The following is a 23,845-nucleotide window of genomic DNA, read 5'->3' on the forward strand; positions in this document are numbered from 1 at the left end:
GTGTGTCATTTTCAAAATGCTTTTAATTCATCATCTTATTTTTACCCGATTTGCTTCAAACTTCTTCAGAATAATGTCAAAACTCTGCTGATGTAAAACTGGTGAGGGGATATTGATATCTGAAATATTGTTGCCATGGCAACGTGTCAAACTTGAATATTCTTTTCTGGTGATTTTCTTGCAGATAACATGCTTAGAATTTCATGAAACTCAACACTCATATCAGTATTAATGATAGATAGACACTGGACAAAGCTCATAAAAGGGCGTGGAAGAGGCACTCTATAGCGCCACCTTTTGACAAAACTTGGGGGGTTAGTTTTAGCTACAGTCACCAAACTTGGGACATATATTGTTCTCATCAAGCCAGACAACTTTCTAATTTACAGTCATTAGCTACGACCAACAGGAAGTCGGCTATATTGATTTGAATGTGGATTATTGGGAAAATATAGCTGTGAATTAATGAATACTCCTCAGAGAAAAATTACGCTATATACACCAAACTTTTTCTACCAAAAATAGATGGCTGGCAGCTTCTAAATGTTTTATAACTACCTGACCTAATCATGAGTTACAGCAGGAATGTGTTAATAAAGCATTAATTAATACACTGAGCAACTATTATCATGTGTTTAAATAATACGATTTATAAATGTACATTTAAATAGTTTATTAATCATTTACATACACTTTCTAAATGATCATATGAACTCCTAAATAACTGGTTTGTAAATAACGTAATAATTTAGAAACGATGAAAATACAATTATTAAACATTATACATATACTCAAGAACAAAACATTTATAGCTGTATTTATAAACTGCTTACTAGTGCCTTTTAATGTTGGAACAATGCTTTATAAAGGATGAATTGACTATTTACTAATCATTAATTAATGATTCATAGTGTGCAGTTATTATAAACTGTTAACAATTGTTTTAATGTTTAAGTTTTGAATATTAACTGACATTAATACATGCTATATAATTATTGTTCATGTTAATTAATATAGTTAATGTTAATAACTGAAACCTTATTGTAAAGTGTTACTAAAGTTTTATATATTGTTCTGTGTATGTGTGTTTCACAGTCTTGATGGTTTGGATTAACCCTTTAATTGCCGTATCGCTTAAAACCAGACTGCCAGACGGTTAGTGTAAATGCATGTGCCCGCTGTGCACCGTTCTCCTGATGCCTCCGGGGTGGTGTTTGCACTGACGGCTTGGGCCCGCCATCGCTGCTTGCAGCTGTATTTATTATTATTATTATTATTAAAGATCAGCTGGTCCAATGTGGGGAGGAAAAAAAAGTTGTAAAAAAATCCATTGAGCTCTGAATTTTTGTGTTTGTGATCCCTTTAGTCTTTTCATGGCTCCACGAGACTCTGGTATCGGCACTGAACTGGATCTGGAGTTAGATGAGGGCAGCTTTGAGGAAGAGGAAGAGGGCAACATGGATGAAGAGAGGTGAGGAACTATGCGAACTGCACCGTTATTATTTATTATCACTTCTCCAGAAAGTGCTGCATCATGAAAACCCATGACTGTTGCGTTATCATCATTCAGATTTGACAGAAAAATGACTGCAAATAAATCTTGTGGTTCCAGTGTATTTGCTAGTGGATGGCCAACAGCCAAAAGTAACATTGCAGTGTAACTTTAAACAATATTACTCTGATATTACCAGACTGACAAGCAGCAGCTTGTGTCATTGAAGTCAATGATAGATTGAGGGGTCTTTCCACAGGTATGGTGCACTGTGTGCCTGATGAAGCCCTCCTCCTTGTCACCTGAAGCCAGCATCTCTTGCCTGAGTTTTAATTGCCTGTAATTATTTTCTGTTTCTTATTCCATTTTTATATATTGTTGGTCATTGCTTAAGAATGGAGAGATGTGGTAATCCAGAGAGTGCTATTCATTGCACTTAAGCATTTTCCTTTACTTTTCTGTGTACTTTCCATTGCATTCTCTTAATGTTCCTCTGAATTCCACTGGAGGGAACATGTGTTATGATATTTTTACTTGCCATTGTACATTTCCAAAGAGGTTATTTTATTTGTATCTGAGTGCAAGTATATAAGGTTTATTCTCTCTGTCTGTTTTCTCCCTCTCTCGTCTTTTTATTTTATTTTTTTGTTACTTAACCCTCATTCATTTATTCATGTTCATTATTTCCACTAGTTTTTATGGCTCCAAGAACTTTACAACAGTATTTCCACTAGGTGGCATCCTTCAACATCCTTATCTTCTGGTTATCCTTTACTGGTTTATTTTATTTTAGATTTTTGGAGCTTATTTGAAGTTTTAATGCATTTTGAGCATTACATGAAATTAAGAGATTGTAAGTCATAGTTCACATTTAAATGTTAGTTTGAGTTTCCATGTTTGTGAGGCCTATACATGCTTATAACTCATTTTTCTTATATCAACATCCCACTGATTTTTTTCTCTATTAATTACAGTAGAAGTTAATGGATGAGCGTCATTTTGTTTTGTAGGATTTAATATGTTTTCCTGCAACTTTCTTGCCTCAGGAAAAAATTATATTTAAACGGATATCAGCGTAAACATCGCCCAGTAGATTTATTGGTGTCTTAACCTATGGATCAACTTCCTTTTTTAGTTGCGCCCCCAAAGCTAATACATATGTGAAAGGAAAACCATGATGGGTCTGTAAAGTTTAGTTTTTATAAAGCTTTTATTTTTTGTTACTGGTTTTTATTTGGATTTCGTAACATTTGTGAGGTGTATAACATGAAGTAAACATTGCAGTTCTGCTTTCTTCTATGAAGACTTGTTTGTGGTGACTTATTTTTTGTTGTCTGACAACACATTTGACTCTTGATAGTGTTTGTTGATGTGTTTATAGCTGTAGATCTAACATGGTTCTGTGGATATTGATTATCTATAAACTTTGAGTGGGTGTCAGTGGCTCTCTTAACTTTATTACATCCCGCTTGACATATAGCTTGATAGTGAATGAATTTGTCTGATCAGATTCAGTGCTGTTGCTTAGTCTTTCTACTATGGCTTGAATAAATAACACTTACTCGTGATGAGCGCTATAGTTCATGTTGTCCGCTGTTGTGTGTTGGAGGGCCTCTAGAAGATCTGGCCATATGTGGTGAAGTTGCAATCTTACTGAATTCCTTTTCTGTTTTAGATTTGACTGTGACCCATCTATGTTTGTAATTTTGAGCACTTTGATGTATCACAGCATTGCACCAGTATAAGAACAGGATACGAGCAGAAAGATGTAAGATCACTTTTGCTCTTAACTTCATAGGTTATTTCTACAAATGTTTTGAGTAATAATCCTGAAAAAAATCAAGGGTGAGTCCCATTGGATGCAGATTTATGCATTAATGATACATTAACATTTCCTTCTTGGCAGCTTAACACATTTTTATGAATATTCTTTTAAAGAGCATTTGTTATTTTCAAAATGCTATGTCAAATAAATATTTACTGACTTACTGTGCACTGATTGCGATTTTTACTTCAGAAAACACACGTTCTTATTACAAAACCCTGCTGAGATAAAAAAAAAAAAAAAAAAGTACTGCTTTTTGTACTGAACGTGAAGCATTAATAAGCAGCAATGCCGTTTAGATTTTTTTTTTCTTCATTTTATTTGTACTGGCAACAACAAAATACTTGTTTGTAGGTACGTCAACCCTTGAAACAACAACAAATGTAGTGTCCACTTCTCGCTAGTAACAAAAAGATATCTACAAAATGACAGGTACTTTAACGAAAAAAGGGTGAAAGCATTGCATGCAGGCATCACAAACGATAACGTATGTAAAGCCTTTGTTTCGCTCAACAGGCACACCTCTAAACCATTATATGGATGCTTCCTGTGGCGCATGATTTGCCCCACATCCCTTCAGGGTTAAACCTGCTCTACAGCACAAATACATAGTTTAACAGATGGAAAGACATTTACAAAAGAGACTCTTTTGAATTCTTCACATGAAAAGGAAACACGAGCACTTGTGCTGACCCGTTGCAGATACACACGCTCAGACTGGGGGAGGAAAAACTCAAATCTTTGGTACTTCTTACAAGTCCAACAACAACAACATTGGCTGTTTTTCTGGGGGGGAAAAAGGCACTTTAAATAGTCAAATCTGTATTTTCCACTGCAAAAGTATGTAAACAGTACATAAAGGCACAAAGTGTGCATCAAGTATACCAGGAATTAAGTTAGAGGTACTTTAATTTACACAACATGGGTGTACAATGGGAAATCCATGCACTGATTAGACAATACTGATGTTAAAATCATGTGCACGAGCCTCATGACTTTCTTTCAGGAATGAAGCTGTGCCGTGAACTAACGTCTGCTAGGAAAGCAGCATTTTTTGTCCTCCGGTGTCGTTTTCTTGGAGAGATCACCACAAATTGGTATTTTCAGAGGTAAGAAACACTGTTACTTCTGTCTGTAAAGACTACATGGTCAGTCTCTGGCCCATCATGAACACCTCAGTAGTTCCTCACAAGGTAAAAAAACAGTACTGTCGTAGTTTCTGGAATCTCTTCCAATTGATGCCCTTGAACTCTGCATACCTTACGAGGCAATCTCTCCTCCATAGAGTCCAATCCCCCTGATTGTGGGTAAACAGAATGAAGCAGCTCATTAACAATCTTCATTCTCATTTGGTTCAAAATCAGGCACCACCTGATCTGTCGAGTGTCTGGTGCTGGAGTGCTGGTTGAGGGATACGTTGTTGTTACAGTGGAGCCACGGGTGGAAGAGTATATCTCCAGCCTCGAGCCTCTCCGAGGGAGACTTCCTCAGCATGCAACACACCAGTGACTTAGCCCTGGGTGAAAGAGTCTCCGGGATGGTGAACGCACCCCTGCGAATTTTGCTGAACAGTGCTGTGGGTTCCACGTCCTGAAATGGATAACGTCCTACTAGCATGGTGTAGAGAACCACACCAAGGCTCCATACGTCGGCAGCCTTCCCTGAGTACGAGTGCCGTGAGTTTAAGATCTCCGGGCCGACGTAGGCCGGGCAGCCATGTTTGTCCGTCAGTGAATCGTCATTCCCGTTAAGAAGACAGGAGTCCTCCAGGTTTTGCAAGACCAGCTTTGTTCTGAGGAAACAAAAGAGCATCTATCAGCCACCTGATAACTACCTCCTGCGTTAAAAATACTGGAAAATATTTGCTAAATGAGCAAGACAAGGTAACACCAACGCAAATCCTGCAGATTGTAATTAGTGTGGATCTAATATTTTATACACTTAAAAAACACTTTAAATTGCTATGTTTTAACACATTTTTTATTATTTAACTATTTATTTTATATTAATCTATAATTCATTTATACATTATTTAATATAGTAGTTAATATAAAAGTTTGTTTATACTATGTATTTAAATTTAACTGACACCTTTATGGATCTTGTTATACCTAAACAATGACAATAAAAATATTAAAATTCTGTCCAATACCAATAAGCCAATTATTATTTTTCTTATGTAAATAACAATATTAAAATTCTTTACTGTTTAAATCAAAAAAGTCATTTTAAATACTACAATTAAATTTAGCATTACAACAATAAAAAAATTGATATTTTAAGATTTGCTAATGTTAAATTATTAATGCTTTTAAAAAATATATAGCATTTAGTTAGCATTAAACAACTAAGGTAATTTAAAAGAAAAATAGGGGAAATGAGAATGCGCAATTAATTAAATTCAATACTGTGCAAAAAAATATTTGCTGGCGTTTAATATTATGCATCTCTACTACCAAGAGCAGATTTGACTTAATTAGCTAGTATAGTAATTAAAGAATAAAATACTAAGTTACTGACCTCTGTGGATCGGTGAACACGAACTTGCGCAGTTTAAGGTCTCTTAAAATGACACCGTTCTCATGACAGTGCGCGACCGCGGCTGCCATCTGGCCAAACAGGCGCACTGCCTCATCCTCCTGCAGCCTCTTGCAGGTGCGCACGTATGAGTGCATGTCTCCATAGTTACGCTCGAAGAATGTGTACATGTTGGCCTCCCCGAGCACCACCTCTGAGATCTTGCAGATGTTGCTGTGTGGAAGCAGACGTGTGTAGGGTGCGATGAACTCGTGATACTTCTTAATGGAAAACACCTGGTGGCAACATACCAAAACAAGATGATTATTGATCCCTCACTACATCAACTTATATTAACAGAAACTATTTTAAATCCACTATAATGAAGCATCTATGCTCACCTTGCATGTGTACTCCTGTTCTGTGACCTGATGAACCGCTCTGAACGTCTGAGCTCCTTCTGTGGCCTCCAGCAAGATGTAGGGCCCAATACGCGAGACATGGTGCTTCTCTGAGCCCGGCTGCTCATGGCTCTGGGACAGGGGGTGAAGACAGGGCGCGAGACCCGGGGATGGAGGCTGGCTGAGTCTGCGGCGCTTGCATTTAAAGGTATCGGTGTTGTGAGAGTCCTCAAAGTCTACTCGCTTCAGTCGCAGTGGAGGTGTAGGAGTTGACAGGTTCATACTCATCTGTGACAAAAACAAGACTGGGTAAGCTCATGACCTTGTGACAGCATGACTTAACGTACCATAAAGGCATATTGGATGAAGAATGAAGAGTCTATGCACAAAGGTGAAAAGGAAAATTGATCAAAATGAGTGCATTTGATTTTATTGCGCCACACTTCAACACTATAATATCTCACAGTAACTAACTAACTCAACAAGAATGGGAGGTTCGTTGATATTGTGTAATGAAAGAAGGTAATTTAAAACTGTTGAATGACTATGTGATGAGCAGGGTTGCTCGATCATACTGACTCAAGTTCTTTTCGAAATGCTGCTCGGCGCCTGTGAGTCATACAGTTATTATCATACAGTCTATGGTTATTACACATTTAAGCGTACGTCATACAATGACGTAGCCTAGTTTCTTCCACCTCACCATATTTTAAACCAACTTTTTCTATTAAAAATATTAGTATTTTTCGTTTTTGTTTAGAAGACTATTTTTTACACATGTTCGTGTGTGTGAGGTTTCAGAACTTGACCCAGGTCACGTCGGACTCGAACCTAAATCCCCAGAGCCAGCGGTTTTTAGCATAAACGTAAAACATTACACCAGAGTTCTCAGCTGAATAAACGATTTAAGTAATATGCTCAAAATGCTCAAGAGATAGGATATGATATCCAAGTTGACACGGTTCAAACAACAACATACGCTGCATCAATTTCCATGTAAAGTTTAACCACAAAGTGTTTCTCAATAATCGTTTAAATGGGAAAGGTGATCAATAATTTAACTAATCTTAAGGACTCTTGGTTGGTTGTACTAAATAGTGATTCTAGAGGTTAATGTGACGCTTAAAGGTTTGCAGGACTTACCTCGCTGCTTAGACAAAGGACCCGTTCCTCTCCAAAACAGAACAATGAAAACTACAGGCGCACTTAGTTGTGTCTACTTGTCAGAGAACATTTCCACCGGGGAAAACATACACTATTATGAAATGGACACTGAGAAACTGTCAGCTGTAGTTAAGTCTCGGCATAAGAAAGAAAATGTCGTCTCCAATGAATGCAGAATAAATATGAGTCAGTTTGAAAGGAGGCGCGTGCCTTATACAGTAACGTTAAGGTTCAAACAACAACATACGCTGCATCAATTTCCATGTAAAGTTTAACCACAAAGTGTTTCTCAATAATCGTTTAAATGGGAAAGGTGATCAATAATTGAACTAATCTTAAGGACTCTTGGTTGGTTGTACTAAATAGTGATTCTAGAGGTTAATGTGACGCTTAAAGGTTTGCAGGACTTACCTCGCTGCTTAGACAAAGGACCCGTTCCTCTCAAAAACAGAACAATGAAAACTACAGGCGCACTTAGTTGTGTCTACTTGTCAGAGAACATTTCCACCGGGGAAAACATACACTATTATGAAATGGACACTGAGAAACTGTCAGCTGTAGTTAAGTCTCGGCATAAGAAAGAAAATGTCGTCTCCAATGAATGCAGAATAAATATGAGTCAGTTTGAAAGGAGGCGCGTGCCTTATACAGTAACGTTAGGTGATTTGAAAAGTATCTCCGGCTTCAACGCGTTTTGAAGATATTCGTGCACGTTTAGACTTTTTCCATGCGTGTTCTGTCCCTTTCTTTGTCCTGGAGATTGAGCAAATTGATACTTGTGAGTCTGGCGGCAACACCAAGAGATCTTCAGTCGTTGGCACGAATGTCTTTGTTCCTTATTCCCGCTGAATGAACGCGTCCTGCATGGACAATATTTCCTTGGATCTTGATTTTCACTGTTGGTATAACGTCCTTTGGTGGTCGGGTAGAGTTTTAGATCTTTCACGGTGAGTACCGGACAAATAAAACTTGATTAAACGTTGTCAGACGCACTTAACTGTAAGTTTTGCGATACGACACACAAGGAATTGTCCGAAGAAAGTTTAACTAGCTTAGAGGACGCGTCCGAGTTGGTGACAGCACAGAAATGAAAAAGTAGTCCTTTAGTTGGTCTTTTGTTGCTGCCGAAATAAAGGTCCTTTTAATAATGAGATCACAAATCAGACGTGGCCCCTCAGCCTGACCGTCTGTCTGTAAAGTCTCACTTTGGCTGGGCACGTCTAATATGCTCAGTGTGTCTCACCAGCCTGACTCGATGATGCTGTTCTTAGTAAGATTGCGACATCTTGGCTCCGCCCCTCAGGTCTGACGACATCTAGTACAGAGCTTCGCAATAGTACGCACTACTTTTGAAGTTTGCAAGGGGTGGATTGCAAACACAACGCGTGGCGTTTAATGGAAATATTTAGCCAATGTTACGCAGTAAACACCGCTAAACTGACCACGACATCTTGACGGTTTCAAAAGCAGCGAATATGTAGCCTATCAATATAGCCTCCTATTGAATTTCAACGGAGAGGGAAAATAACGCAGGAAATAAACAAAGTAATGTAATAGATCGTGTGAATGTACATTAAAGCGAGCGAAAACCGTGTTATATGTGTTGCTATATATATATACACGTTAAGTTTGTTCTTTTTGCCGTTGTGAAGATGAATGCCTCACCCCTGTGTATGACTCAATACCAGTGTTGGTGTTGCACATCAAATGTCTGTCAGGGCGACATGCAGGTAGATGACAAATATAGAGCAAAATACGAAATATGAACCCATAGAAAATGAATGTGTAGTTTCTCCTAAACAGAAATAATGGAGTTTACATGTTTCTCTTTTCTCAGGTCTCTTCTAGGGATCTCAACAATGCCTCAAACTGTGTTCACGTTTGCAGAGAAACCAAAAGTCAGACATTTCAATATGAACTCAAACATTTCCATTAAATTCTCTACATTTTTATGGTGTCCATATACATTTTACCACTTACCGTTGGTCAACAATTGTCTCATTTTAGGTCCGTTTTATTCAAGATGTTAAATGGCATGAAACTCATTTAAACCTCCTTGAGGTAAATTTCCTCTAAGGCATGTTCAGTGAGCTAATCTTAACCTAATTCCATATTAAGTTTTGCAGCTGCGTTTTGCATTATTCGATTTCAGTCTATATTATTGCTGGTGTACTGGTTATTTAGTACACTACATGTTTATCTCATAGATGACCTGCACTATGCTGGTTGCAGACCCTGTAACCTGAGGCAGGGTGCACCAGGCAGTCAGCAGGATGCCTCCACAGCACTCATGGTTTCAAGTTGAGTCAGAGGTTTCATGTGTGTGTGGGTGGAAAGAGGTTTCCTGGGCTGTTCCACCATCAGAGGCCTGAGTGGGAGACCAACCACTCCTTAAAATGGAAACGTTTTTGTTGCACAGTGCGTTTTATCGTTTATCTTGTACCTCGAGCCACCAGATGCAACTGTTCAAAATGTACTAAATAGATGGATGGATATTCAGGGGATTTCTTAAAATGTGATCCTTCGGTTTGACAGCCATAGCTGAATCACAACATTTTAATATCACCATCTGAAAGTTAAAAGTGTAGCACAGCTTCTCTGCGTGTTGACAGAGAGGGAATTGTTAGGATGAATATGACTTTTATTTCCAAGAAATCTCCTTCCTGTCTGTGTCTACACAGATGTCACACATTTTGGATTGAGACATATTGTTACCATGGGAACAGGCAATGTCCTCACAAAGGCTCTGTCTCATCTTGATGGACACTAATGGTGGTTTACCGCCATGGAAGCACTGGTCCTAAGTGATCAGGAAGTCATGAATATCCTCCCTCCAGTTTCCACCAGCTGATGACAGCCTTTGGGCAGAAAGGGCACATTTGTTCTCTTTATATCTCAGTTGGTTTTGATGAAAGAGATGCTGACCTATTCATATTGGCTCTGCATCAGTTTTTCTCACACGCAGACACAAATACACTCAACCACAGACACGTCGCTGAATTAGCCTAGTTTACGAAAAGGGGCAGACCTGCATATCAAAGTCTAATTGGATTAGCTGTCTGATTGAGTGGGTTATGCTATAAGCTTCCAGATCTCTCTCTAGAGGACGTGCTACACCACTTCCGCAACTAACTGGCTAATCTTGTTAGTAGCAATGCCATTAGAATAACAGAAACACTTCAAAGACTATTTGAACCTGTAACTCTTTCGGAAGGTAAGAGCAGACACAAATATTATCTTATAGGCTACTGAACCATTTTAACATTTTGATTTCAATTAAACTACAGAAAAGATCAACCCATGGTACTTTTGAAAAACATGCCTGTGGAGTGACCTGATGTTGTTTCTCAAACCTTTTACAGCAATTTTAAATTGAAATCTCTAGTGAGGGGTGCTAAAAGCAAGTTGAGTTCTATCCAAAACAGACGAACATGAATTTGGAAACGTTTATGTTGGTTGTTGTATGTATTGCAAAAGTTTGGAAATTAAATGTTCAGTGAGTGGCACTAAAAGCACATTGTTTTATCCAAAACTAAGTGAATTTGGCAATGTTTTATAACATTGTTGTACATATCATGACAGTTCTGGACACAAAATGTCCTGTGAGTGGCGATAATGCCTTAGCGCATTTGAAAATAACCTACAGTAAACTTTACCCTAAAAATAGCTGATAATGTTAACAAAAGTGCATTTGATGATGCATCAATGCCATTTTAGCCTGTTTCTATTATTATTTACGCTGTTTTATCGTGGCTCATGTTTCACAGTAGTTGAGCTCTCTGTATCACAAGTGTACCATGTGAGCTATCGAGCAAGTTTACTACATCAGAAAAGCCATTCATATGCAGCTAGCTATGTAACACAAACTGTTTGTTTTAGTTGAAGTCATAACATATTTTTCAAGAAAACATGCAAATATAAGTCTTTATTAATTGATACATTTCTGTGAATGAGTTTTTTTTTAAATGTAGGTAGAAACATGTTTTGCCAGTGAGCCTAGGTTGAAAAAGGTGCTACAGTGAAGATTAGCATATGATGAAATGTAAACTTAAAGAAACTCCTGAAGTAATTACTAACAATAGATACAGAGTGGTTTTGGGAGAGTATGGGTGGGTGATTCTCATTTTACTTCTCACCAAAACCAAAATACTCTCCCATCAGCATACCAATTATACATCACAGAGCAGCAAGTGCTTAGAAGAGTATTGAGCAACTTGGACTAGAAGAGGATCAGAAATCAGCTCATTTCTGGTTATTAGCCTATGCTAAAAGGCCTTGACTGGAAGATTGTGTCACTCCGTTGCAAGTTTTTTTATTTTTATGAAACCATCACGTGTGTTTTAAAGAGAGACAGAAAATCAGCAGGTTATTTCCTTTTTTAAGCCTCGCTCTGGATCATCCGCAGTGTTTTTAAAAGATTGTGAAAGTCTGAATTCCTCAGCTGTGAGTGGTCTCTCAGATAAACAAGTTACTCAGAGCACTTAATGGCACATCGAATGGCTTTGCGCTCCTGTTTTGGGTTTTTCAGATGTCTTAAAGTGGCGTTAAGTGGCTTTGTGGGGAAAAAAACAAAACTGCATTTATAATATAAACTCCAAACTTTGAGTCATTTGATTCTTTCAAAATCTTTAACGGTTTTTGCTGTGTGTATTCAGGGATGCTCTTTATTCTGCTTAAGTTTCCACTGAGATCCTCTGTAAACAGACCTCCACCCTATCTTTCTAGATCACAAGTGTAAAGTGGCAAGTCTTTTCATTTCCAGCAGTTAAGCATTCTCTGTGTAGTTGGGCCCAACAGCCCTATCTGATTTCAAAGCTTAAATGTCTATTGTGTGTGTATTGACTTTATTGACCTCTTAATGGCTCATTAAAGGATCCACAAATATGGCTATAACTTTTATTTCTTGCTTTGTCAGTCAACAGTCTTTACATATTTTATTTGTTTGAAACAGTTCTTGAATAGGTCTAACTGAAGCTTTTACGTTTGAATAGAGTGTAATTAGCATAATAAGCTTATTTGTATGTCAGACATATAAGACATTTTTACTGTGATAAATAGATACTATTACAGAAATATGAATATAAAGAATACGAAAAACAGAAAATACTGCATATGTATATACATACTAGTCCACAAAACCAGTCATAAGTCGCACAGATAGCCAACAATACATTGTATGGGTCAAAATTATAGATTATAGATGCCAAAAATCATTAGGATATTAAGTAAAGATCATGTTCCATGAAGATATTTTGTAAATTTCCTGCTGTAAATATATCAAAACTTAATTTTTGATCAGTGACCAGATATGTGTTGCTAAGGACTTAATTTGGACAACTTTAAAGGCGATTTTCTCAATATGTTGATTTTTTTGCACCATCAGATTCCAGATTTTCAAATAGCTGTATCTCGACCAAAGATTGTCCTATCCTAACAAAAAATAAAAAAAATTTGTGGTCCAGGGTCACACACACACACACACACACTAGTCAACTTTTGAAGTGGATCAAAACCTTTCATCAAAGTTGTCCTAAAACCCAAAACCATAATGTGTTCTTGTCTTAGGACAGCTCTGATTAACTTTTTTAATCCACTTCAAATGTTGACTACTATATATATTTGGTTTATTGATATATTTATTTATTTAATTATAGATAAGACATTGTTGCTGAAATGTTCCATCAGGCTGAAACTGGATTTAGTGTGAAACATCAACACAGTGCTGACTGAAATGAACAATGCTCACAGGTTTATTACTAATGACCTCTTGAATGTTTATATTGCTTGTTCCATCCAGCCGTCTGTTGACTGTAACCACCAGGTCTGGCTGCTCTGGAAGATTTTGTCCTTTTAAGCCTTTGGTCTCTTAATCACTAAGCTATTTTGGCAGCAGCTGTTCTGAGACCTGAATAAATTGAATACTTCCGTCTGGACTGGGCTTTGTGTCTCTCATGTAACACCCCCATTTGCCCCCCCCCCTCTCTCTCTTTCTCTCTTTCTTTCTCTCTCTCTCTCTCTCTCTCTCCCTCAAGCACTTGCTGTTGAGCATTAAGGAAACAGTTCTGACTTCTAGTCATGGGTGTCATTTGTTTTAAGTGTGCACCAGTGGCGGTCTTTGTTCGCTTGTGGCCTAGGCAAGATAAGATGTGGCCAAATAATGGTTTAAAAACTATGGTTTTAAGCAACTTTGTAGTTGGTTTTAAGTGAGTAGATTATCTACAATCAAAATCAAAGTATTTATATATTATATTTATATAATATGGAAATAAATACATTTTAGGGTGTACGTGCAGTTTGAATGATCACAGCACTTCAGCTTGTAACCCAAGCTAGCTGACACAGTCATCAAACTCTAAAGTTTCGAATCTAAACATAGGTGCGCGCAGTTTGTAATCCTGCTGGAAGTAGTGATACTGACATACCCTCCAGGCTTCTAGTAGATTGCTTGATATACACGGATGAACAGTTGAATATGCAACATGATTAAAAATATCATCACTATGGAGATCATTAAAACAATGTCAAATAACACATGCACACACCCGTTTATGTAGTTCACTCTGGACGATTTTAGGATTTCTTCCTTAACAGAGCGCATCAGATCTTTATTTTGAAAGAAATCTTTCTTACTTAAGAGGTAGTGAGTTCGCTTGACTGATTTTTTTTTGTGCTGTTTGTTAGACGTTAAATATAAGTGAAAAGCTGCTTCTCTGTATCTGTTGTGTTGTTTATTAGCTTTCTGTGGCTTTCTCCACTTATGTGTACCAAAAAGAGCTTCTATGAAAATAGAGCTGGTGTCATTTGCACAGTAATCTTGTGAGTGGGTCGAAACTGGTGTTCAGCATGTGGTGGGTGTATGTGTGAGGGAAACCATAATTTATTCTGATCAGCCTGTCTGTTATCTCTTTTCTGTTTCCTAGTATGATTGCAGCATTTACAGTTAGTTAGTTGCATTTTGCAAATGTCATCCAACTTAAAGGACACTAATGTTGGGGCCAGTTCCATATAGTCTTAATCTTGAATTGCTCAACGATAATAGCAGAATTGTAATCATGGGAACTTTTTTGTTTTATCAGTGTAGACCCTCAACCATTAGATGAACAGTTCAAAACACCATAAAAAGATGTATGTTCAGTTGGATTCATTGTGAATCACAAATATAGGCCTGTAAGTATTATGATTACGAAGGTTTTTAGTGGACCTGCTGAACTTGCAAACAGACTGAGGTTGCATTATAATTTGCTGAGTCACTGAGGTAGATTGTGGTTTCAAACAGCTGAATTACTGCAATAAAACCAATAAACAAAAATAACTGAATGCCTGATAAATGACACTATATGCTTGTTTCACACTTGGCATCAATCCTTTATAAAATTAAGACCGTAACCATGTCTTGAACATTAATTTAATTATTTGATCAAATAATTGTTTTATCAAATAATTATTTGAAATAAAATAGAATAGTTGTAAATAGTTGTTTTATGAAATAATTTGAAATAATTAAATAATTGAATTAATTAAATAATTATGTACTTTAAATGTATTTAAGGGGATAAAGAAAAGAAAGAAGAACAGTAAAAGAATACGATTTATTTGTAAAGTAATCCATTTGAATTGTTTGCAAATGTTTTAGTTTTGAAATATGCATACATTCACTCTTATTGCCTTATATGTCAAATGCAAAATGGCTAAATGTTTCGTGCTATATTTTCCATTTAAAACATTAAAAATTGACAAAAACATTCAAGTAGATTGCATCATATTACTGTTGGTTGTCCCCTCGATGTGGTTATTATAGTCCTGTGTAACATACAGTGCATGGCAAATCTAGGTATCAGCTTGAACATGTCAGTTTGATTAGAAGCAAGGGCTAAGCTAACATGTGTCTTGGACAAATTTGTTCACTATGTAATATCACGTATAAGAAATGTGACACAAAAGTACCTAACTGATTAACTTCCCATTCTGCTGAGTAGAAAGTCTCTATTTAGAGGAAATTTAAGAAAGACGATTACTTAATCTTCCAGCAGACGACACATCGCTTGCCTCAACAGTTTTCTCAAACTTTCTCAACGCAACATTGAGTCCTTCTACATTAATGCTGTAGTGATATGTAAGTGAAATAACCGAAACTCTCCAGAGGTTTTGAACTTTATTTAGTATATCAGACAGGGGGCGAAACAACAGTGGAAAGTCATAACTGTGCTTGATGAGTCATTTTAAAAGTGTCATACATTTTCTGTGGTATGACCTATTTTTGTAAGTTTCTTTTAGCTGTACTTTTTAGACATTTTTAATATACAATACATTACTTTTTTTATTTGAATTACAAAATATGCAGATTAATTAATTGAGTTGATTTAATATAATTTATAGGCGTTTAATATAATTCAAGAAAGCAAATATTAAATAGACATGAAAAAAAAAGTGTCTCTCTGTCTCTGAATGGTCAATTGTGGCATTTCCTAATATTCCCTATCATCTATAGCAGGGGTATCAAACTCAATTCCTGGAGGGTCGGAACCCTGCAGAGTTTTGTTCCATCCCTGCTCCAACACACATAACATGTAGTTTTCAAATAAGCCTGAAGGACTTGATTAGTTGGATCAGGTGTGTTTAATTAGGGTTGAATCTAAACTCTGCAGGGCTCCAGCCCTCCAGGAATTGAGTTTGACACCCCTGATCTATGGCAATGCTGTAGACTGATCATTTCACAGAATTTTACAAAATTCTTGAGTTATAAGCCATTAACCAAACCAACCAGTTACAAAGTGAATCATGACATTACAAACTTTAAGCAAAAAATTATTTGTATTTGAAATTCAGTCAAAAAGACAAAGGTACAAGACTGTGTAGCTAAGGGCTTTAATGAGGGTAAGAACTACAATCCCATGAAGCATTGCAAATGACATAATAGAAAATAAAATAAAAATTAACTAAAATAAAAAGAGAAATATTAAACTTTTGAATTAAATGATTATTATATATAGAAACTATATTTTATGTTTATTGCAAAATATGTATATTATGCAAATATATAAGTAGAGTGAGATTTACATACTTTTGGGTGATTCTCTGATTGGTGGAGATTTCTCTGCAGAATCATGGGTAATGTAGTAAACCCCACCGAGATGAGGAGTATGAGAGGCTTTCACAAGCAAGCCCTTCCTCAGTAATTGCCATTGTCCCTCGACACTTTCTCTCGTGTTTTCCCCTGCTTCCTCATGCAGCTGGGCAAAAAACTAAATGTTTGAAGTTTATTTTGGAGGATTTAAACGTCAACACATTTACCACAGAGTGTGTTTTTTAGGCAATGGCAGCTGTATGTTGACTTCTATTTTTTCTGACTGAACTTTGGCATGAATTCCAGTCTGTGAGACCACAAAGGTTTAGCATAACGTAGCTCATGTGATTTACTCTTCACACCCCGATGACCAGCATTAGTGGAGAGAGACGCATAGGGAAGGTGTGGCTCGGCGGTTACTGTCATGAAAGCAAGAATTCTTTTGTAGTGACATTACAAAATGTGGAAAGTTGTAGCTTAGACAGCAGTTTTCATTGGGAGTCCCTAAAAATCCAGTTTATTTTTGTAGAATTGTTACTTAATCAGCATACATTTGGTTTCCATACTAGATTTACTGATAACACTTTACAATAAGGTCATGTTAGTTAACATTATCAACAAAGAATTAGCATTCTATATTTGTTACAGTGTTTGTTTATTTATTTAGTTAATGTTAGTTAATAAAGCACTGTTCATTGTTAGTTTACGTCAGCTCAGGTCCATCACAAAATATGAACAGATACAACTTTTGATTTTAATGTTAATGTTTAACCTTACCTAAATTAATAAATGCTTTAAAAGTATTTTTCATTGTTAGTTCATCTTAAATAATGTTAATGAATGAAACCTTAACAATAGACAATAAACAATGAGACAAAAACAATATTCCACTAAATTATTAATAACAAAATGTTAATAAATTAAAAATTAAGATGTTTTTGCATGAAAAAATTATTTTTGAGTGCAGTGTAGACAGGTTTCTATCCATCTGGTCTTCTTAGCAAAAAAAGTATCCTTACCATCATTAAACATGATAACCAAAGATGCTGGGAAATTAGAGGAGAAGTGTTAAAACAAGCAACGAGCTTTGCAGCTTTTCCGTTTCTTTCTCACTTTTTTTTGTGGGTGGTTTGGTTTTTCAGAATTTAGGGAAACCACGACTTCTGCTGTGTGTATTTAAGCATCTGACACTGATGCGCCCTTGAAAGGGATTTTTTCTGGTTATTCATATGTTCTGTTTCGTCATATTCATTTGTATATATAGTATTGCAAAAGAAATTCTGCTGTCTATTTCTTGTGTTGCTGACACCCTCATTTGGAGATTCCTCTGCGAGCTTGCATTTTATTAGTACAGATATCTGATCTATTAGCCTTTGCTGCTGACCATATAGTACGACTGCAGAGGAATGTTTGGGAAGTGACCAGATCTTGTCAATGGGAACCCAGGGGACAGGGCCGGGACAGCAGTCAGGACTCAGGATATAATTATCAGGCTTTCCAGTTCAGAGAGGCCCATCCTAGAGTACAAGGATTTCCTCTAGGGCCGCACTTCCACAGGCGTCAGTGGGAAACAGGAAGCAAGGAGCCACAGAGTCCTTTAGCTCCTTTAGGCCTGTATACATTCACGCCTCTATTTTCAAATATTTCTCATTATATCTGTAGTGAATGTTAAAAACTATATCTAACCCAAACAATTCATCCACAACCACAGTGTGCTAGGCATGTAGATTGTCTCTTTCCTGAAAAAGCAGAAAATCAGGCTTGAGTGCCGTTTTAATCACACCACGTGTGATTAAAACAAAAGTCAAGATAAGTTTCAGGTTTTACCCCAACATTTGGCTGGCATCTTAGTCAATGATTGATAAATGTTTAGTTGATACCATCACGGAATGATGCATGGGGACTTTCCAACTCAGAAAGGTTTCAGTTTCAAAAACAAAGTAATTGTTTGAAATGTGTCTTCCCTTTAATTACAAATGAAACAAGCTAAAGTGGTAATTTAATGTGTGTTTGAGTGTAGCTCTCTTCCTCTATATGGCAGCGTGTCTTTGTAAGTTGTGGCGCTCTGCTCTTGTTTATTTTGGTATCTGCGGAATGTCTTCTTGTCATGACATTTCAGTGTGAACCTGTCGGCCAATCGAGAGGAAGGAGGGCAAGGATGTTGTTTGTGCTTATATCAGTATGTGAGATAGAAAAATGATACACAGCTTTAGATATTTAACATACATTAGATTATTTAACATACATCTAAGAGCATGTCAAATGTTTTTGACATTACAGTTATGCATTTGTTAATGAATACAGTGTATTTTTTCAAATGATTATATGTAGTATTATTTTTATTAATGTATTTTTAATAATATAGATTTGTATTGATTCATTCATTCATTCATTTAAATTATTAGTTTTATAAAACAATTACATGCTAAATACTTTTTTATGTTGAATGTAGTGCTGTCAAACGATTAATCACATCTAAAAAAAAATTTGTTTAAACAATATATGTGTGTGTACTGTTTATTTATTTTGTATATACAAAGATACACACATACAGTATATATTTTGAACATATTTAGATGTATTTACTTGTTTACATTTACATTCATATAATTTATATTATATGTAAATATATTTAATATAACATATTTTTCTTAAATATATACATGCATACATGTGTGTGTATTTATATATACTTAATAAATATACACAGTACACACATATATTGTTTAAACAAAAACATTTTTATTTTGGATGCGATTAATAACGATTAATCGTTTGACAGCACTAGCTGAATGTGGTTCAACATAAAAATTATATTTTTTATGAATCTATAACTGAATGCCATCTTAGATTTCATGTTTCTTGCAATATGGAATACTTTTATGACATTTTGGTGCTTTTTTTTGTCCTTTTAGGAGCTTGACATCGATTGGTCCCCATCTACTTTCATTATACGGAAGAGAGCGGCTTGGACGTTCTGCTAAAGTTCTCATTCTGTGTTCTACTGAGGAAAGAAGCTCAAATGGTTTTGGAACGACATGAGGGTGAGTAAATGATGACAGAAATGTTATTTTTGGAAGAGCTATTGCTTTAAAGAGACTCCATGGACACAATTGTTTTTACAGTTTTCACATTTATAAATAATTTGTTTACTATATGTTAGTCTATGCCTGCTGGCTAAGAAGACGCTTGTTATGATTTATGTTATTTTGCATCACCTCTCAACTCTATTATAGTATTACAGAAGGCTTTTATCATCCTTTCTCCAAATGTAACAGAGGCTCAGCAGTATCCAAAGACAGCTTGTTAGCTTAGGGTTGTGGCAGCAGGCTACATTGTATCTATCTCTGATGAAACTCTATGTAATGCTTCACGGTGGTATTTATAATACTGAAGGTCTTACTTTCCCGTTCTGTCCTTCTCCATCTCTCTTTTTTTCTCTAATCTTTCTGTTCTCAACTCTCTCTGCAACTTTGTTTCTTGCACTCTCTGTCACTCACTGAATGATTCTGCTTTTTCCATTGCAGCTCATCAAAATTGCATGCTTGTGACATCTGAGCGGGTTCACACTCTCAAAAGACATACTTTTTCCAGTGCAGAGCTCCAGCTGGGAAAAAAACAGAGCATGCCTTGTATGATGCAATCCAAATATCATCATATCAGTGAGATTAAAATGATAGTGACAGAGATTATCAACAAAACATGAAAGGATCTGCATTTCTTTGCCATTAGCAGGGAAAGATAGTCGCCAAAAATGCGAGGCCTTTAAGAAAGAGTTTCCTCCCAATTATATGACTTTCAAAAGTTGTTTGTGAAATTTTTATAGAAATACCACACGGTTTTGTTGGTGCTGTGCAGAATCCTGTTTCCAGGATATTGTCTTCCTAGTAATTTCCTCATTTCAACCAGAGCGGTTTCACAATGAGCTGTCAACACACATAAGCAGAGGTGGATGTGAAGGTCTAACATGTCCATAACAAACCCGGTGCAAATGCCTCATTCAACTTTTGACCCAGAGAACACTTACCTAACACTAACTGCAGCTGATTAAATGCTTTTTACCACCATGACAAAGCAACTAATTAGCTTATAGATGTTATGTATGATGCATTCTTAAAGGGATAATTCACATAGTTTTAGTTCAAACCACTCTGACTTTTTTTTTTAAATCAGACGATGCTTTCTCTGATGAATACGTGGAGGAGAGCTAAAGCAAAGGCTTAGAAATTGAGTAATTTGCATCTTTTCTTCACACAAAGCTTGTATTTGTTATCATAGTCATATGGAGTACTTTTATGACATTTCATGGTACCTTTGCAAAAATTTTTTAACCTGTTATTTTAATATTATTATTATTCTAAATTATTACAATATTTATTCAAGTTTTTAATGATTCTATTTGTATTTATTTTTGCTTTTAGTTTTATATTTTTTAGTTTTCATTTTCAAGTTTGAATAATTTGATGTGCTTTTTTTCATTTTATTGTCATTTTTTAAAAATATTTATTTTTAGCTTTATTTTTATTTGAGGTTTAGTCATTTTAGAACTTCAGCTTAATTTTTTTTATTTTAAATTAGTATTATTATTTATTTTTTTACTTTTGAAGGCTACATTTCTAAATTAAGTATTTTAGTCATTTCTAATTTTCATTTGGGTTTTTTTTGGTTTTCATCTAACATTTTATTATTTTATTTTAGTATTTTTATTCTAATTAACAAAAAAGTTTTTCAATAGTGTTAGTTCTATTTAAAGGTGCCCTGAAATGCTTAGAAACACGCAGAGTTACTCTATTATGTGTTGACGTAATTTTAACTGAAACAGGAAGACAGGGCAGGACATATCAAGCAACCCCGCCCCCTTTTTAAAATAGCCAATAGCGTTCGTTTATATCACAGCTTGGGCTAGAGCCGTTCAGAGTAGTGATGGGAAGTCTCACTAGTCTTCGGGTTTGAGTCGTTCGTTCATCACGTGACGGCCCCATAAGCTTTATCCTATGCAGTCTGAGCCGGAAAGAGAATTGATTAGTTCATCTCTCCAGTCTTTCGAATCATTCGTTCTTTTGTCACGTGATGTGACAGCATTGGATAGAGAAATTAGTTAGTTTACAAGCTTCCTTACAAACGGGTGCATAGTTATTATTATTATCATAATTATTATTTACTCTTACAGTTAGGTGATGTGTTTCTGGTCTCAAATTTGTAGCTTTTTACTTCTTACAGTTTATAAATGTGTTAATTTCTGTCATGATGGTTCTTTTCCATAACACTGAATGTTGTAACAAAGGTAATAAAGAGTTGGTTATTAATATTAAGTCTCTTTCCGGCTCAGACTGCGTAGGTTAAGCTTATGGGTCTGTCACGTGATGAACGAACGACTCGGAAAACCCGAAGACTCGAAACAGGTGAACTACTTGACTAATTCCAGTACAGAACCTATATGATGTTGCGCATGCGCGACTGAACGACTCACTCCCCGAGACGACTCGTTCTTCCCAAGTCACATCAGTGTTGCCAGACGTACGATAATTATCGTATTTGTACGATCATTTTGATCTCTGTGCGATCAATAATTAAAAAAAATCCCATAATGTACGATAATTTCAAAATTTCAGAACGTGTTTTTTCCAAAGTCAACCTCATCAAAACAAAGCCATGAAATCGGCTCATTACAGACGCTCAAAATGGGTTGCTGCACACCTCAGGACCCTCAACATCTGGCAACACGCAGGATTCTGATGACAGCGACTCAGAGGTGGAGTTTGGACCTTCCCACAAGGTAGGCCTATGGCCCTATGATTTCCGCGATGCGGAAAACACGGATGGAATTGTGGAATCCAGTCAACAGAATTTACTGAATAACGTGGAATGTCACGGAATTTGTCAAAGTTTGGATGAATTATTCAAAGGAAGGTCATTACACTTAAATCGTGATATGGACTAGTATCTGTACATATTAAGCCGCAAAAAGGCTATTTAAATATAAATCCTGCATGTTCTGTGTCTGTCTGAATCATAGTCTATTGTCTCAATGAATGTCACGCGGTTTTGTTTACTACACACAGACGTTCGCGGTGATTTCAGCATCTGCCTTCTCACTAAATAGGACATAAATACATGAACAACATCCCCAGAACTGCTCTGAGAGTCAAAAATACATAGTTTCTGCCAGAAATGTATTACTATTGTTCAGTAGAATGTACGTACAACTACTACTACTAAAATTATTAAGGAATAATCACAATAGTTCTTCCATGTTTTAATTTTAATTGTAAATCCCCTTTGTTTGCCAAAAAATTACATTTGTTTAATTTTCATTAATTAAAAGATCAAATTAATTAATTTGTTATGCCTTCATTCGATAACCAGAAAAATTTTAATACACAATGCAGAATTTCTAAAGAAAAAAAAAATTTCATAAGGCTATAAATAAAAGTAGTTTTTATGCATTCAAATAATTAGACATATTAAAACACAGAATTTGGTAACAATAAACAAGGTGAAAAAAATAGAACATTTCATAAGACCCTAAACATGTAATTTTTGTTAAACTTTTTAATAGATTTGATGTTGAATTGTATACGTTTCATTATTTAATTAGATGTGCTTTTGATTAATAGAATATAATTTAACCATTTAAAAAGGAGTCCAGAAAAATAAAAATGGAAAAGAAAAAACAGAATCCAAAAAAATTTAAATTTGGAATAAAAAAAATTTGAATTTGAGAAAAAATAAAACGTATTTCATAGGGCGCTAGCATAGTTATTTATTGTGGTAATTTGAAGGTTGTGTCAAAAAGTTGTTGTTCTAGTCTAGTAGATAAATAGCTGTATTCTGTACGTTTTTACTCGTGTACGATAATTCTGAGCTTCTGGTACGGTACTTGGACATTTCCAATCTGGCAACACTGAGTCACATTCTAGAACGACCCAAGACTAGTTCAGAGCCGTTGAGCTCCGTAAAGCCGCATTCGACAGGGTATGCCAGCCACAATCTCATCTATATTGCTATAAAATATAGCATTCTGTGTAGAATTCAAATAGCTCCGATACATTTTGTGGTCTGTGCCGGCTCGCGCATGTGATCCGCTCCGTGCTATCGTGTGTCTCTGGACCGGAGCAGAGTGTGGCGTGACACAGCGCAAAACCACTTATTTTTTTTTCATCAATGGAAAGCATATTTACACTGTTTGAATCTTTCCCTGTCCCCTATATAGTGCACTACGTGCCATTCACGGTACAGAAAATACTAATTCTGTGGACGAGTGACTGATTTCAGCCGCTTCTATTTCATAGTGTAGGGGGCGGGCGCTTCGGATTCTAGAGAGCATTTGATTGGACAGAAAGTTTGATGAGAAGCTGAAGTACGATGTGACGTCAAAAAAA

General features: G+C 36.1%; 2 protein-coding genes and 1 long non-coding RNA gene across 5 annotated transcripts in view; 2 read left to right on the plus strand and 1 right to left on the minus strand.

Annotated features, from left to right (window-relative positions):
• Positions 1-3,316, plus strand: part of LOC107559223 (repressor of RNA polymerase III transcription MAF1 homolog) — a 7,622-nt gene extending 4,306 nt beyond the window's left edge. For both annotated transcript variants that reach the window (XM_016243080.1, XM_016243006.1), the window contains exons 6-7: positions 1,367-1,471; positions 1,752-3,316. In XM_016243080.1, the coding sequence (XP_016098566.1) occupies positions 1,367-1,471; positions 1,752-1,773 (127 nt within the window). In that variant the 3' untranslated portion in view covers positions 1,774-3,316. The remainder of the gene's footprint in view (positions 1-1,366; positions 1,472-1,751) is intronic.
• A 1,071-nt stretch (positions 3,317-4,387) lies between these two features.
• Positions 4,388-8,645, minus strand: LOC107559078 (tribbles homolog 2-like). Of its 2 annotated transcripts, none has more exons than XM_016242913.1 (4): positions 7,811-8,645; positions 6,236-6,523; positions 5,838-6,130; positions 4,388-5,109 (listed from the first exon to the last, which is right to left on the minus strand). In XM_016242913.1, the coding sequence occupies exons 2-4, from the start codon at positions 6,521-6,523 to the stop codon at positions 4,647-4,649; spliced, it is 1,044 nt and encodes a 347-aa protein (XP_016098399.1). In that variant the 5' UTR covers positions 7,811-8,645; the 3' UTR covers positions 4,388-4,646. The 2 variants fall into 2 exon arrangements, with proteins under 2 accessions (XP_016098399.1, XP_016098323.1); XM_016242837.1 differs by lacking the exon at positions 7,811-8,645 and adding an exon at positions 7,379-7,608.
• Positions 8,646-10,494: 1,849 nt separating this feature from the next.
• LOC107559370 (uncharacterized) lies at positions 10,495-20,589 on the plus strand. The gene is made up of 3 exons (XR_001605619.1): positions 10,495-10,613; positions 19,379-19,507; positions 19,991-20,589. It is a non-coding gene; the product is annotated as an uncharacterized lncRNA (long non-coding RNA).
• Positions 20,590-23,845: the final 3,256 nt, after the last annotated feature.

The sequence above is a fragment of the Sinocyclocheilus grahami genome, unplaced genomic scaffold (genome assembly GCF_001515645.1).
Source record: "Sinocyclocheilus grahami isolate Dianchi unplaced genomic scaffold, SAMN03320097.WGS_v1.1 scaffold3.1, whole genome shotgun sequence".
NCBI classification, from domain to species: domain Eukaryota; kingdom Metazoa; phylum Chordata; class Actinopteri; order Cypriniformes; family Cyprinidae; genus Sinocyclocheilus; species Sinocyclocheilus grahami.